The 17,866-nt window shown below is 38.2% G+C and overlaps 1 protein-coding gene across 7 annotated transcripts in view; it reads right to left on the bottom strand.

Moving 5' to 3' along the window:
- LOC106869760 (ras GTPase-activating protein 3) overlaps positions 1-17,866 on the bottom strand; it is a 198,918-nt gene that overhangs the window by 9,730 nt on the left and 171,322 nt on the right. For all 7 annotated transcript variants that reach the window (XM_089357838.1, XM_052970794.2, XM_089357840.1 and 4 more), the window contains 12 exons: positions 17,151-17,265; positions 16,380-16,454; positions 14,046-14,169; positions 11,395-11,501; positions 10,508-10,585; positions 9,187-9,270; positions 7,908-7,981; positions 6,854-6,960; positions 5,689-5,771; positions 4,706-4,776; positions 1,569-1,658; positions 297-454 (listed from right to left, as the gene is read on the bottom strand). In XM_089357838.1, the coding sequence (XP_089213964.1) occupies positions 297-454; positions 1,569-1,658; positions 4,706-4,776; positions 5,689-5,771; positions 6,854-6,960; positions 7,908-7,981; positions 9,187-9,270; positions 10,508-10,585; positions 11,395-11,501; positions 14,046-14,169; positions 16,380-16,454; positions 17,151-17,265 (1,166 nt within the window). The remainder of the gene's footprint in view (positions 1-296; positions 455-1,568; positions 1,659-4,705; positions 4,777-5,688; positions 5,772-6,853; positions 6,961-7,907; positions 7,982-9,186; positions 9,271-10,507; positions 10,586-11,394; positions 11,502-14,045; positions 14,170-16,379; positions 16,455-17,150; positions 17,266-17,866) is intronic.

Here is a 17,866-nt window from a genome sequence, read left to right as displayed (position 1 = left end):
CCTGTAACTTAGCAGTTCATCAAAAAGAGACTGATAGAATAAGTACTATGTTTACAAAGAATAAGTTCCTGGGATCGATTTCTTAAACTAAAAACAAACAAAAAACCCTTTTAAGGCAGTGCTCCTGCATGGCCGCAGTCAAATGACTACTGAGACAAGTAAAAGAATATGAGAAAAGGGAAAAAAATAACCTACTTCATTGGAAGTAAAAGAGCAACAACAGCAACAAAAAATAAAAGCTGGAGCAATAACAGATTTATTTCATCCAATGTAGGGTAAAGAACCATTCTTCTTACCTTGCATTCCTTCCAGTTTGTCCATGGCAGTGAAGTACAAAGAATGGATCTTTTCCACTTCTCGGTCAGCATCTATCTTATCAACTTGGATCTCTACCACTTGCAGTCCCCCAGACACGGGTTTGCAGCCTTCAGCATTATAGTCTGTGTGCTTACAACTGTCAAATGGAAGAGAATGAAGACGCAAAAAATTGGTAGACGGAATAGGTTTCATTACATAAATAAACTCAAATAGCATCGCTAACATCACCACCACCACCGCAACCACTGTCATCGGCGTTGGCGTCATCATCATCATCATCAGAAATACCACAGCTAATTTCGTCTTGACATTACTTAAAGCTAATTTCTTATTGACTGAACAAAAATAGGAGTCTCATAAATCAAGTAACATTCAAACATGTTCATTACCCTTGCATCACTCATTCTCTCTCTTTTTCTCTCTTTTTCTCTCTCTCACATTTTTCTCACACTATGTCTGTCTGTCTCTCTCTCTCTCTCTCTCTCTCTCTCTCTCTCTCTTTCTCTCTCACACACACACACACACAAACACAAAGAATAATTAACAAGCTTCTAGCAACACACTTCTGACAACAAGTATCCTTATGTTTAAGCCTGGATGCAGGCTTAGCTGGGTGGAGGTGCTTGTCTCCCCCTTGTAAACATAAGGACACAGGAAATGTGTCAAGGCCGACAGGAAGTAGTGCAGTTTCCTAGGTCTAAACAACAGTAGTATTATTCCCTTCATGGGACTGTCACATTAAGTTGACAGCATACAACTACTTCATCGTATCACTACTGCATAAATCTCTCAGAGATTTAGAAATGTATTATTTCTAAATTTGAAATCAGTGAATGTATTTCACTAGAATTATTATATGTTTACAAGAGCTTGACAGGCATCTTCGACTAGCAGGTCATGCTACTCCAGATTGATGACGAGCAAAGACTCAGAAACATGTCTCTAGATGCAGGCTTAGCTGGGTGGAGGTGCTTGTCTCCCCCACCCCCGCCTTGTAAACATAAGGACACAGGAAATGTGTCGAGGCCAACAGGAAGCGGTGCAGCTTCCTAAGTCTAACCAACAGTAGTATTATTACCTTCATGGGACTGTCACATTAAGTTGACAGCATACAACTACTTCATCGTATCACTGCTGCATAAATCTCTCTGAGAGATTTAGAAATGCATTATTTCTAAATTTAAAACATTGAGTTGGACAGGATAGAACTGGAAATTATTAGAACTAGATAAAACTCAAAGAAAACTTACCATAACCAATGGTTACCAATATAGGCAGCAGGGTGGTACTTTTTTAATCTATTTTTATTGGAATTACAGATCTGCTTTAATAGTTCAAGCCTGGGCCAAAACAAAAACAAAAAAGAAACATTTATATGTATCATATTTTGAATATATAAAAGAAACATGTTTGATTTAATTTTTCTATCTTTCCGTGAAAATTTATTGTTACAACATACATAGTGAATTACATATTTCACATTAGAATATAAATCAAAGATTGAAAAAAATACAACCATGAGCAAAGAAAGAAAAAAAGAAAAAGAAAAGGAACATCAACTCAAAATTAAGTGCATCGATTGGTCATACACCATATGGATCAATGGAACTTATAGAAGCAAGCCAAAATCCTTTGTGACATTACCGCCAGCAATGGCAAGGCATTGGGACAGCTAAGTACCTTCATGGGTATCACCTAATACCTTGGAAAGGCAAGTCACTGACAGCAAGAACTTCACTGTCAATAGCCTAGTTCTTCTAAACATCTCAAATGCCACAGGATAGAAGAAATGGTTCACTGACAAGTCCAGATAGTTTAGGATTTTATTCCATTTAGCTACAGAAGCAGTGACCCTCCCATTTACTGCAGCATCTAGGATGTGGGAGGGAGCAAATAAGTCACTGTCTGTGGCTTCCCAAATGAGGCACCTACCTCTTAACATCCATTTTTTTCCCCCATCACTTCTGCCAGCTCGAGAATTGAGGGGATATTTAAAGAATAATTTCTTATCTTGTATTTTTACAAATTATTAACTACAACTGCACAAACACTATTAATCAATGTATAATTGTATAATTATTGGTTAATTATTGTCAATTCCCATTCGATTTACAACGCATTATTTAAAATTCACAACAGGGGAAATAACTCTTGAGTAGCATCCCTTAAACAAAATTATTACCGTGCCGACAAAACAGGTCGACAGTCCTTCAGCTATTTTTGTTATGAAGCTCTTGGACGATTTACAAAGAAACAGCGGAACTCATGCCTATATCTTACGAACAACCCGAACTACTCTAATTTTAATAAGTCACTAGATGAAACAAAAACTGTTTCCGTGAGACAATTCACACAAAAATTATGTTTTGTAAGTGATAGAAACGATTGTTTTTTTACAAAATAGATTTTTACTAAATATTATTAAAAAACAAACGCATAAAACTCTGAGATTTTTTTTTTTTTTTTTTTCGCAGAAACCAGGAGTTCTGTGAATTGCACTTTAAAAAATCCTGAGCTTTCAAGTGACAAAATATATCACTAATTGTGATAAATATTTTAACATTTAGTGACAAAAATATAGGCGCTGGCGTGCTTGTGTGGTAAGAAGCTTGCTTCCCAATCACATGGTTCCGAGTTCAGTCCCACTGCCTGACACCTTGGGCAAATGTATACTTGTGAATGGATCCCTTTTTGTATCATCCAACTGTCTGGATGTTTTGTCACCTGTTGCATTCTTATCCCATTTTTATATTCTTTTTTATATACATATATCACTGCCAGATCAGATGGGAGCTTGGTGCAGCCTCCTGGCTTGCCAGTCCCCAGTCAAACCATCCAACCAATGCCAGCATGGAAAACGGACGTTAAACGATGATGATGATGATGATGTATCTATGTGTGTGTCTTTGTGTTTGTCCCACCACCACCACTTGATAACCAGTGATGGTGATAGAATAAATACTAGGCCATAGAAAATAATTCCTGGGGTTGATTTGTTCGACAAAAAACCCTTCAAGGCAGTGCTCCAGTATGGCCACAGTTACATGACTGAAACAAGTATAAAGTATAGGTGTAAAACTGAATTTTCATAGTCTATCTATTTATAAAGTGTTCTGTATTATAACAATAGAACCTTTGTGAACAAATGCTAGCAACAAAAAGAAAAAAAAAATTTAATGTTAAAAAATTGTATACTTTTTCAACATATTGGGTAACAAATTAACCAGATGACTAATTCAGTCAGAATAACTCTTTTTAATGACTAAGTGTAAAATTTCCTACACTCATAGTTTCCACAGTTTTTATTGTTGGTCTGATGGTTGTGACCTTGGACAAGCCCTACATCTTTTTGCTTGCCTTGATCTAGCACAAACGACTACATTTGCTATACACTTTGTCAACATGTAAAAGTGGTACCGTCAGAAATACAACATAAGGAAATCATCGTTGCTGTCATTATTGTTGTTGTCTTAACATCTATTCTCCATGCTTGCATGGATGGGGTAAAATTTACTGAGGTAGATTTTCTATGGTTTGATACCCTTCTTGTCGCCAACACTCACATGTTTTGAAGCAAGGTGCCATGCAGTGAGACTGAACCCGGAACCATGTGGTTGGTAAGCAAGCTACTTACCACACAGCCACTCCCGCACCTGTATATATAATAATCATCATCATCATCATCATCATCATCATTGTTTAATGTCCATCTTTCATGTTGGCATGGATTGGATGGTTTGTCAGGAGCCAGCCAGGCAGAAGACTGCACCAGGCTTCTGTGTCTGTTTTGGCATAGTCTTTAGTGCTGGATGCCCTTCCTAACACCAACCACCCAGCAGAGTGGACTGAGTGCTTTTTACATGGCAAAAGCATAGGTGAAATCAGATTTGGTATGGTTTTTACAGCTGGATGCCCTTCCAAATGTCAACCACTTTGCAGCGTTGACTGGATGCTTTTTACCTGGCACCAGCACTATATATATATATATATCATCATCATCGTTTAACGTCCGCTTTCCATGCTAGCATGGGTTGGACGACTTGACTGAGGACTGGTGAAACCGGATGGCAACACCAGGCTCCAATCTAAATTTGGCAGAGTTTCTACAGCTGGATGCCCTTCCTATATATATATATATATATATATATATATATATATATATACACACACACACATATATATATATACGCGCACCTATACATATACGCGCACGCACACACACACACACACACAGAGGCTTCTTTCAGTTTCTGTCAATGAAATCCACACACAAGGCTTTGGCTGCCACAGAGCTAAAGCATCACCCTGCTCCACATCATGTATTTTCATTTTCCACAAAAGGCCAAAACTAAAACGCTGATAAAAAAGAAAATTAAGAATCCTTTACCATTCCTTTTCTTCTACACAGTTGTTAGCTTGTATATACAGGGCTCTTTCTGGTTGTACGACTTGAAACATCTAGAAGAAACAATAAAGGGATTAAAACAAGGAAATGGGATAGACAGTGGAGAAAAGGATATGTAAGCTTATGAGCAATAATTCTTTTACTTGTTTCAATCACTGAACTGTGGTCATGCTGGGGCACTGCCACGAAGAGTTTAGTCAGACAAATGGATTCTGTTCCTATTTTAAGACTAGCGCTAATTAGCATAGTCACTTATCCTTCTGGATGGAACTAGCAACCAAACCTCCCTCGATCACTGCCTAACATCTTAAATAAGAAGAGAATAGACTGGATAATGTAGTTCTTGATAGAGTGATCAATAATCGGAATGACTTTCGCCAAATGTCTTTCACCAAAGATTGGAGTTGACGTCGCATCTAAAACAACAACAGTTATGGCAACAGTATTATCATCATCATTGTTTAACACTCATTTTTCATGCTGTCATGGATTGGACAGTTTGACAGGAGATGAGAAACCAGAGAATTATGCCAAGCTCCAATGTCTGCATTGGATTGGTTTCTACAGCTGGAGGCCCTTCCTAATACCACCACTTCCAGAGTGTATGGGATGTTTTTTTATTTTTTTATGTGGTACTAGCCTAAGTGAGGTCATTGAGTAACTCACAAGACAAGACTGCCCTCAACTGGGGGAGGGGGTAGTGTTGAAGGAGGTGGCTTAATGCCAGGTGACGAGAGATTCAATTACAGGTAATTACAGGTATGTTGCAGAGGAGGAGATACATGCCTATCCCAGTTAGAAAAGAAGAAATGGTGCAGAGATATCAGAATGAATGCTCAGATTACAAAAAGGTGAACACTAGAGAATCAACAGAACGACAACAACAGCAACAACAATAACAGCAGCTGCATATCATCACAATGATAATTTGTATTGGAAACATAGGGAGATTTTAAGGTACTCACATATTTCATTTTGAATGACTCCTCTTGTAACCGTTCGACAGCCCATATGTTATGAATAGGGATTTCACACAGAACTTCATCACCTGAATAGAAAAACGAAAGGAAGGAAGAAAAAAAAGAAAAATGAATCAAAGCTGTAGACATAGCTATGCTTCGGGATGGTCATATTTTTGCCAATTAATCTCATGCACTTATTGTTATTTTTATTACTGTTTTACTCTTTTACTTGTTTCAGTCATTTGACTGCAGCCATGCTGGAGCACCGCCTTCAGTCGAGCAAATCGACCCCAGGACTTATTCTTTAGAAGCCTAATACTTATTCTATCGGTCTCTTTTGCCGAACCGCTAAGTTACGGAGACATAAACACACCACCATCGGTTGTCAAGCGATGTTGGGGAGACAAACACAGACACACAAACATAGACACACACACATACATATATATATATATATATATATATATATATATATATATATATATATATAAACGACAGGATTCTTTCAGTTTCCGTCTACCAAATCCACTCACAAGGCTTTGGTCAGCCCGAAGCTATAATAGAAGACACTTGCCTAAAGTGCCATGCAGTAGGATTGAACCCGGAACCATGTGGTTGGTAAGCAAGCTACTTACCACACAGCCACTCCTGTCAATAAATAAATATTATGCATCCAGTCCACTGATTTACCCAGGAACCAATAATAGTGCTAAGACAGCCCTGGATTTAAGTAGATGTATATACAAGAAAGAAAACTGTTGCATCTGTAAAAATTAGATCTATTGTCTGGAAAATTATAATTGGACAAACAATAATTTGTATCAGTCAGGTAGATGTTTAATTAAAAACTCATTAGTGACACTAAAGTACAGAGGAATATCTAAGGAACTTTAATTTAGTTTCACAATAGATCCTTCATTTAATTGCTTTTCAAATTGCACCAAACAGCTCTCTATGATTAATTTTCAGTATTTCTCTAATACTGTATTCAGAAATAATAATTCTCTAATACTTAAAAGAAACATATTTTTAAAACTATTTAAGTAAGTCCATGTGGTGTCCTTTGGCTACGGCTGTTAAAAAAGGGAGATAACTATCCCCTCACAACGGTGCAGAATGAGACATTTTGAATTTGAAGAAGAAAATGCATATTTAAGTAAGGACTTACCCTTTTCTCGGGAGTAGAATAGACTTTGATTTGTTAAACAGAGATAACGACGTTTGAAGTTCTTGACACCAAAAATACCACGTCCTTGGGCCCTTTTGATCATCATACTTTTAACATGAAACAAGAAAAACACTTTATTAGCTGGATAAAAACACCAAGAAATATGTTGTTATGAAAGAAAAGACAAAATGTTGACAGTCTAAAGTGATAGCAATAGAAGCAGTGAATAAAATATATCAACAGTAGAGTCCCTCACAGCAAATACAGGATGACTGTCAGCAGTACACTGGACATGCACCTGGAATGAGACAAGTGATGAGACAAGCGGGCGTGGCTGTTTGAATGCTGACAATTTGGCCCAGATGACTGGACTTTCAGCCTGTTTTGGCAACAGTATATTTTGATACTGGAGGCAAATGCACACACACACACACACAAATGCAAAGAAATACACACATACAAATAGAAAGGGTGATAGGGAGAAAGAGACATTATACACATATACAAACATGACTAGATGCTCACATATGTAAACGGTGATGCCAAATAGATGGCACCAAAGCAGTTGTGCCAAAACATCTCCTACCCCGCTGGATCTCATTGAGGTCTCAGCCACTTAAGTACAGTACATCTCCATCTGGCTGGCCAGTACTGCATGGAGGTACCCTACCCAGTACCTCCTCTAGTATTTTTTTTTTTTGCCCAACACAAGCCAAGCTCTACTGCTCAATGAATCTGCTACGTCAACACCTCTACTTCATATCCAACCACACCCAAAACCCAAATCCATCTCCCTAACAGCTTCATTACAGTTTCCACGTACTGAGTTTCCCTCACAGGGAAGAGAAAGAGGAGGAGGATGTGGAAGAGAAGGAGGGGAATGGGAGAAGGGGAGGAGGACGCAGGATGGGAGGAGGAAGGGGAGGAGGTAAGGGAGGGGAAAGGGTGGAGGAAAGGAAGAAAGGAAGGGAGGGGGAAAGGGTGGAGGAAAGGAAGAAGGGAAAGGAGGAGGAGGAGGAGGAGGAGGGCAGTGTGAATATAACTGGTGACTCACCCTTCCTTCAATATTGTTGGGGCTTCAATGTCTCTTATTGATACTCTTGATCCAGAAGATATAATGTCCAAGAACTGAAAAATTTAAGACAAACAAATCTAGGAACTGCAACAGAAATTTATCTCACATGTATAGGAGCATACACACAGACATACACTTCACAATACACTCACAAAACACAAACACACACACAGAACACTCACACAACAAAAACACACACACACTACATAATACATTCACACAAAACACACACACTACACAATACATTCACACAAAACACAAACACACACATAAACACACTACATTCTCACAACACAAACGCACACTACATTCTCACAACACAAACGCACACTACACTCACACAACACAAAACACAAACACACACACTCCGTACTCACCTGATGTATATCGAGTTCTAACAATAGCTTATTAGTATTCATTATCATCATTTAACATCCGCTTTCCATGCAAGCATAAGTTAGACAGTTTGACTCAAAACTGGAGGGCTGCACCATGTTCCAGTCTGATTTGGCATGGTTTCTACAGCTGGATGCCCTACCTAATGCTGACCACTCCAAGAGTGTAATGGGTGCTATTTTATGTGCCACCAGCACGGGTGCCATTTAGATGACACTGACAACAGCCACAGCTACAATTTCACTTGGTTTGATAAGTCTTCTCAAGCACAGCATATCACCAAAGGTCTCAGTCACTTGTCATTGCCTAGTATTGTGAAGTGAAGTGAATGAACACGGGTGTGTGTGTGTGTTGTGTGTGATTCCCAACCACATGGACAAGTTTCTTCTACTAAAGCTTTGGGGCCGACAAAAAGCTTTGTGAATTTGGTAGACAGAAACTGAAAGTCTGTCTGAAACTGAAAGGCGGCGAGCTGGCAGAAACGTTGGCACGCCGGGCAAAATGCTTAGCGGTATTTCGTCTGCCGCTACGTTCTGAGTTCAAATTCTGCCGAGGTTGACTTTGCCTTTCATCCTTTCGGGGTCGATTAAATAAGTACCAGTTATGCACTGGGGTCGATATAATCAACTTCCCTTTGTGTGTAGCCCCTTGTGGGCAATGAAGAAATAAGAAACTGAAAGTCTGTCACACATGCACGTGCGTGAGAGTGGTTGAAAGAAAACTGACACACAATGATTTAGAAGAGAAAATATCCTAACACTCATACTGCATGTAAGCACCGGATCAATGAAGACAAACACCAAAGAAATTCACCTGATATAAAAACCATAAATGCAGGGAATTAATGTAGAAGAACTGTTACCTTTTTAACGCTGTCAATATGCTTCTCTCCAGACAAATATTGAAAAAGAGGAACCATGTAATCTTCCTTGAGCCCAAAGGAATGCTAAAATAAAACAGAAGGGGAAAAAATGTACATAAACCTTTAGCAATTCCTCACAACAAATCAACAGTTTTACTTACCCCACCAAATAAACTTTTATAGAGATAAAATCCTCATTGTATGAAATATACCATAAAAGTTAAAAAGTTAGTATACAAAATCTATTAACATCTTCTATCGTTACTTTTTTCAGACATAAACTGCGACCATGCTGGAACACTGCTTGAAGGATTTCTAATCAAATGAATTGACCCCAGTATTTATTATTTTTTTTTTTAAGCTTAACACTTTTCTGTTGGTCTCTTCTACCGTACCATTAAGTTATGGGGGGATGTAAATACACCAGCACAGGTTGTCAAGCGGTGATGAGGGAGAAACAGATACAAATACTTATACAATGTACTATAGTGTATCATAGTATACTACTTAGCTGTACTATAGTGTAATATAGTATACTACTTAGCTAACCCCCCACCACCACCATATTATCCCAATAATACTGATTTCCAATTTTGACAGAAGGTCAGCAATTTTTTTTGTAGGGGTGCATAAATCAATTACATCAACCCCCCCCCCCCCTCAGTGCTCACCTGATACTTATTTTATTGACCCTAAAAGGATGAGAGGTAAAGTCGACCTCGGCAGCATTTGAACCCAGAACATACAGACAGCCAGAATACCACAAATCATTTTTTGCCTGGTGTGCACACAATTCTGCCAGTTCGCCACCTCCTTATTCCAGTAATATTAGTACATACACTGTTCAGACAATGACGACATCCTCATCATCATCATCATCATCACCACCACCACCACCACCACCACCACCATCATCAACGTCATCATTTAACGTCTGCATTCCATGATGGCATAGATTAGATGGTTTGACCGGAACTGGTAAACCAGAGAGTTGCACAAGATTCCAGTCTGATTTGAGAATGGTTTCCACGGCTGAATGCCCTTCCTAATGCCAACCACTCCGAGAGTGTAGTGGGTGCTTTTTACATGGCACCAGCACAAGGGGCCAGAGGAGCTGGCACCAACCACAATTGGATGGTGCTTTTTATGTGCCACCGGCACGGAAGCCAATCAAGGCAGCACTGGCATCGGTCACGTTCAGATGGTGCTTTTTACATGCTACCAGCACAGGGCTTACAACTACAATTTCCATTTGATTTGCTCCTCTTATATAAAAGTGAAAGGTAAAGTAAATAATATAAAAACCAAAAACATTACTAACTGAACGAGAACTGACTAGATTTCCAAGTCCCTGTATTGCTTTAGAGATGAGAGTTAAGGCTCGATTGGTCGTTGCATCCTGAATAAAAAAGAAAGAAAGAAAGAAAGAATGAAAACAGTATGACACAAAATTTCTGAACGTCGGTATGTTTAGATGTTCTAGATATACAATGAGACAAATGTAATAGATAAGTATTGTTCACAAGTATATATATATCACTGTGGAAGAACATACCATTATAAGAAAATGTAGAAAAGATATCGTTTATCTTTTACATATTTCTGTCATTGGACTGCAGTCATGCTGGAGCATTGTCTAGAAAGATTTAGCCAAACAAACTGACCCAGTATTTACTTCTTTCATCTGGTATTTATCTTAGCAAACTCTTTTCCCCAAAATGCTGTTACAGGGTAGCCAACAAACCAAAACACACACATACACACAAACACATATTCAGGGCTTCCACAGTTTCCATATACATATATGTAGATATAGATATATATCATCCTGATGGTTCTTTCAGTTTCTCTCTGTCACCTTCATTCACAAGGCTTTGGTCAGCTGGGGTTATAGTAGAAGACACTTGCTCAAGATGTCACATGGATAACATCAGTGGCGTGGAGCAGGGAGACTGGTGTGCATGGGTGACTGCTGGTCTTCCATAAACAACCTTAACTGGACTTGTGCCTTGGAGGGGAACTTTCTAAGTGCAATCTCATGGTCATTCATGACCAAAGGGGGTCTTTTCCCTTTATAATGAAACACCTGGAATAGATTTGAACCAGATATCTAAATACAGGTGACCTAATACCTTAACCATTCAACCATGTTATTAAGATGTACTTTTGTGGAAAAAAAAAAATGTTGTAAGTTAACGATAGACTCACCTGCATGTTGGTTCGTAATTCAAAAAGCTTTGGACCTAAAATTGCTGGGGCAAAAAACCGAAGGAAGACAAAACCACTTACAACTTGATATCGAACTTCTCGGTTATCTGGGAAAAAATAATGTAAGATAAATATCATTTAATCAGTAAAACAGAAGTGAATTTTGGTAAAAAAAATTTTAAGACCAATACTTTCAATGCGATCAATATTTTCTTTTAAAATATTTGGGTTGGTTTAAGAGCTGAAAGTACAAGGGGGAATATGGCCCCTTTACAGTATTCTGTTTTTGAATGTAGCATCTATGGTTCTGTGATATTTCTTTTGTAAAGAGAACATGGATATATCAACCTCTCCCAATCAGTTTTTTAATATAGAATAAGCATAGCAAAACCTTACTTAAAAGCCTGAGTGTCATATCATTATAAGCATTTAATGTCCATGAGTTGGACAATTGTCCTACAGTGTCTACTTTGGGATGGTTTCTAAGGTTGAATGCTCTTTGAAACACCAACCACTTAATAGCATGTTTTTTTTTTTTAAAGTGCCATCAGCACTAGTGAGATTGTCATAGAGCTTGCAAGAAGACAAACACCAAGAGAAAGCAGTTTTATGCAAGGAGATGAGAGGTAAAAATGCAAGAGAAGAGGCCAGAAAACCAAGGCATGACATCCATATCGATTATACTACAGTGGACATCTAACTAAATATAATTGATGCTCGTGAAATTAATGCTCTAAGGCCGGTAACTAATGAACCAATTGTCATCCATGAACTGGTATGGCTTGGAAACAAGTACCATGTTTTCAGTCATTGTTTTAAGATGTTCTACAGGGTCAATGACGGTATATGGCTCAGTGGTTAAAGCATCAAGCTCACAATCATGAAGTAGTAAGATCGATTCCCAGACCAAGCTGTGCGTTATGTTCTTGAGCAAGACACTTTATTTTGTGTTGCTCCAGTTCACTCAGATGTAGAAACAAGTTGCGACGTCACAGGTGCCAAGCTGTATCGGCCTTTGCCTTTCCCTTGAATAACATCAGTAGCGTGGAAAGGGGAGTCCGGTATGCATGGGCAACTGCTGGTCTTCCATAAACAACCTTGCCTGGACTTGTGCCGTGGGTGGGAACTTTCTAGGTGCAACCCTATGGTCGTTCATGACCGACAGGGGTCTTTACCCTTTTGCTCTTTACTGGGTCAAAGACCGAGAGAGCCAAGAGAGAGTCTATATCTGCTCATGACTATATAGGGACCTAAAACAATTAGCAAAAGGTACATGTTACTAAGTATACTTGCTTACAAGTGATGGTGATGAATGTTTTTTTGCTTTTTCTTTCTTAAATATACATATGTAAATCTGAATGTTTTCATGCCCAGTCACTGTTGACCTTTCATAGTCCAACTACTGTTCCAACTATGGCCTTTCCTTCTTTTTAAGACAGTGTGTAGCCAGGAGTTCACTAACCAGTTTGTCCTGGCTGGAAATGGTTTGAAGGAAAAATGGATTTCACTTGAAATATATATGTTTTCAAAAGTGAATAAGCATCGACAGCAAGCAGGCCATGCTACTCCAAACTGATGATGAGCAATGACTCTGAAACTAGTCTCTGGATGCTGGCTTTGCTGGATGGAAGTGCTTATCTCCCCATTTGTAAACAAAGACATAGAAAATGTGTCGAGGCCAACTGGAAACGGTGTTTCCTTGGGCTAAATAGCAGTAGCATTCTTCCCTTTCATGGGACTGCCACATTAAGTTGGTAACATAACATCACCTTATTTTTAAATTTGTTTTTTAATTATTATTTTTTAGTCATCATCACCATGCTTTTAGCATGGTTCCTACTACTGGATGCCCTTCCTAATGCCACAAAAAAAAGCATCCAGTACACTGAGGTGGCAGTGGTGTATTTTAAGTCTTGATATTGGGATGAATTTTAAAAATTTGGATATTTATAAATAATTTCAGCAATGAAACAACTAAAAACCCTTCGTGTGACAAACCACTCAACTAGAAGTAAGTGGGGAGATGTGGTCAGTTTAACAGGCTGAGAAAAAGCATTATGTACCTTGCCCAGGACACAATACAATGAGATACAGTAAGATTTGAACTAATAGTTAATATAGGAGTGGCTGTGTGGTAAGTAGTTTGCTTACGAACCACATGGGCCCGGGTTCAGTCCCACAGCGTGGCACCTTCGGCAAGTATCTTCTACTATAGCCTCAAGCCGAGCAAAGCCTTGTGAGTGGATTTGGTAGATGGAAACTGAAAGAAGCCCGTCGTATATATGTATATATATGTGTGTGTGTGTGTCTGTGTTTGTATGTCTGTGTTTGTTCTCCCAGCATTGCTTGACAACCGATGCTAGTGTGTTTACGTCCTTGTAACTTAGCGGTTCTGTAAAAGAGACCAAGAGAATAAATACTAGGCTTACAAAGAATAAGTCCTGGGGTCGATTTGCTCGACTAAAGGCGGTGCTCCAGCATGGCCACAGTCAAATGAATGAAACAAGTAAAAGAGTAAGAGTAAAGAGTATGAACAATTAACCCCCAGTTTTAAGATCACATCTATTGTGCATTTCAAGAGAAAGAGAAGTAACTATGCAAAGCAAAGATTTGATAAGCTCAGGAGAGAATGTCTACAAAGTTCCACATACCTGGGAAGTGTTTTCTGGCTGCTTCTTTTAATGTGTAAAAAACTTCACACATCACTTGTGGACAGGCAAAACCAGATGTTGTTATTGCTTGAAACATTTTATCTACATATGACTTTAGATGCTCCTGTTGATAAAAAGAAATATTCCCTTAAAAAGAAGCAATATATTGATTATTACAGTGATAAATACATTTTTTTTTAAATCCCTTTCGCTATCATATTTCTGTTGAAATAAACTTTGTTTGTTTCAATTAATTTTAAAAAACAGAGATGTAATTTAGTAAAATAAGTGTCATTATTAAGCCAGTGTTAACCTTCTCACTAAATTTCAAGCCTTGTGCCTAGAATAGAAAGGATCATTAAGCCAGTGTTCAGAGGTTTTCATTTAAATCACTTTAACACTTCTGTTACCGTATTTCTGTTGAAATAAGCTGTTTTTGCTTCAATTAATATTGATAATGATGAAGAATTCAATAAAATAACTTTGTCATTATGAAGCAGATATTTAGAGCATAAATTAACGGGAAACTTTGATTGAAGGTTTTAATTTAGATCACTTTAAAATAGAGAGTTTGTATACAAAACCAGGGGGATCTTTGGTGATTTAGTATGAAAAGGGGTTAAAAAGCATACTATGAGTAAATAGAAAAGCACACACACACACACACTCAAACATCAAATGTCCCAGAAGTAAAGCCTGTAACATAAATGTATGTGTGTATATAATTAGAGAGTACCTTTGTCTTGACACCATGTAATGACTGTAAATGAGCACTACTGTCATATAAGCGGTGTTGATCATTTTCTGATTTCTGTGGTGAAATATTACCTTGCTTGGAAAGAGGCAAAGACTGGCAAGGAAGGGGATCTGGCCATGGAAAATCTATCCAATAAACTCCATCTCATGGATGTAAGCATGGGAAGGTGCATGTTAAATGATGATAATGATAATGATAAAGGGGGGGGGGGGTCTGAAGAAGATAAGGAAGCAAGTCCATTCTCTACTTTGTTCAATCAATTGATAAACATGGTTATTGTAATAGGGTACTGGGTCTCTCCAAAATTTTATTAGAAACATGTGACCTTTGGAAATGTGCTGTGCGTGAGAAGACCCGGCAAGCCAAGTAAGATCGTTGCAAGTGCCCCTGGACTGGTTCTTGTGCGGGTGGCACATGAGATGCACCATTTTGAGCGTGGCCGTTGCCAGTACCGCCTGACTGGCTCCTGTAGGATTTTTGAGCGAGATCGTTGCCAGTGCCCCTGGACTGGCTTGTGAGGGTGGCACATAAAAGACACCATTTCGAGCGTGGCCGTTTTCGTGCAGGTGACACGTAAAAGCACCCACTACACTCTCTGAGTGGTTGGCGTTAGGAAGGGCATCCAGCTGTAGAAACTCTGCCAAATCAGACTGGAGCCTGGTGTTGCCATCCGGTTTCACCAGTCCTCAGTCAAATCGTCCAACCCATGCTAGCATGGAAAGCGGACGTTAAACGATGATGATGATGATGATGATGTGTAAGCTAACTAGAATAAAATGTATAAATATCCATTATCTGTGCACATTTATTTATAAATAAACACACACACACACACACACACACACACAAACATGTGCATGTTTGTGTGTGCATACACATGCTCACACACACACTCATATACATATATATGTATATATGTCTCTAGTGTGTGTACACTAGTGTGAATTGGTACGCAGAATCGTAACCCTTTCACTTAACAAAAAAGGATGTTTTAATTATATATTTATCTATATCCCACTGGTGTCTACTTTTTAACTCTCCATTTGCATGGAAAGTGGACATTAAATGATAATGGTGACAATCTCATCTACAAACATGCCTGCATGTACGTAGGTACATCACTACATGTGCACCACTACACGTACATTACTACACGTGCTACATGTAAACCATGTGGTATAATTAGAGATGTTGATACAGGAAACCTATGAGATAGGATAAGTGCAATGTCATTGTAACACACTAGTGATGTGGTCCATGTAAGAGGAGAAACTTTAACCATCATACAAGCATTGCTGAATAATGATATATTAACATCATCATCATCATCATCATCATCATCATCATTGTTTAACATCTGTTTTCCACGTTGGGATGGGTTGGACGGTTCAACTGAGGACTGGCAAGCCAGTAGGCTGCACCAGGCTCCAATCCGGTTTGGCATGGTTTCTACAGCTGGATGCCCTTCCTAACGCCAACCACTCCGAGAGCGTAGTGGGTGCTTTTTACGTGCCACCGGCACAGGGGCCAGTCGAAGGGGGGGGGATAAAAAAAAAAGAAAGAAGGATGATTTTTACCATGTTTGTGATAATGTTTTCACCATCCTTTAATTTGGTTGGATCAATCTCACACGATCGGTGATCTGTACAAATCTACAAATAGGAAAGGTACACAGATTATGATACATGCATCGGAGATTGTTAAAGAATTCAGTTAAAAACAAAACAAAACGCTGGTATCAAGTATAGAGAAGACATCTATATAAAAGCAAACTAAAAATGATTCCTTTATAAAAATCTTCTGGTTTTAATTGGAGATGCCACAAGCATCAAGCCACTGTAGTAGACTTGGATGTGTATGTGCTTTTTTCACTGTTGGATTCCATCTTCAGAGAATAACAGAGAATAACTTCTTTTAGAGTTATGCATATTGACAATACACAGCAGACTCTAAGACACCAGTGTGTTTTGATATAATTGTGCCTCCTCAGTCAGAGACACTGCCTAGATATCTGAAGCTAAACAAGAACAACCATTCTTCTTTATAGCATTCAGCTAACAAAGTATTTGCAGATGTATGTTAAAGTTTGGTGAGTTGATAATTAATTATCATGAGCATGCAAAAGGGTGAGAATCAAAATGATGGGCATCTTTATTCTTAACACATTCCAGCACACATGAATGTGAATATAGGTTTCACTGTTGGATTTTAATTTCTAAAATGTGAAAAAAAAAATTTTTTTTTTAAATCAAAAAACAAAACTTGCACCAGGAAGAGATATTCCAAAAAAAAAAAAATAACAGCAAACTGCACTTTTCTAAGGCTGCTTTCTGATTAAAAGTCCTTACCTCATCAATTATTGACTTTATTGTGTCTTGTAAATATGGTAACCCGACTAGCTTCATTAACTCATCAATTAATTTAGTGACTAGAGTATTACCCCGAAATATGGTGTTGGGGTCACTGCAAAAGAATAAACAAAAATAATATTGCACTAATTTAGAAGTGGAAAAAAACACTGGAACTGAAAACAAAAGCTTTTAAAAAAAATAAATGAATGAATGAATAAATAAACATAAATTTAACAGTGATAACAATGAATTTCCTACACACCAGGAAAGATATTTCAAGTACCCTCTTTGTTCATATTATAACATTTTTGGGCCAGTTAGCAACATCATTAGAGATAAACCATTTATAAAATGAAAAACAAAGCATTTACATCTACATTGATAAAACTCAAGTAGCAGCCAAGTACCGGAATCAAATTGACTAAATCAACATCATACACATTGTTGTTTTAATGTCAATTTTTCAAGGTTACATTAGTATGTTGGGGCATAATTTTCCATAGCCAAATGTCCTTTCTGTCAACTGCAGTGATTCTCAACCATTTTTTGCCTACAGACCCCTTTGGTTGCTATTTTACTCAGAGGGTGGGAACCTTATAGACAGCCATTTGATGTCTAAAAACTCCTATCATTTCTATTACTTTTTTACTCTTTTACTTGTTTTAGTCATTTGACTGTGGCCATGCTGGAGCACCGCTTTTAGTCGAGCAAAT

Source organism: Octopus bimaculoides, chromosome 9 (genome assembly GCF_046866305.1).
Source record: "Octopus bimaculoides isolate indiv1 chromosome 9, ASM4686630v1, whole genome shotgun sequence".
NCBI classification, from domain to species: Eukaryota; Metazoa; Mollusca; class Cephalopoda; order Octopoda; family Octopodidae; genus Octopus; species Octopus bimaculoides.
This window is presented reverse-complemented; position numbering and strand designations above follow the sequence as displayed.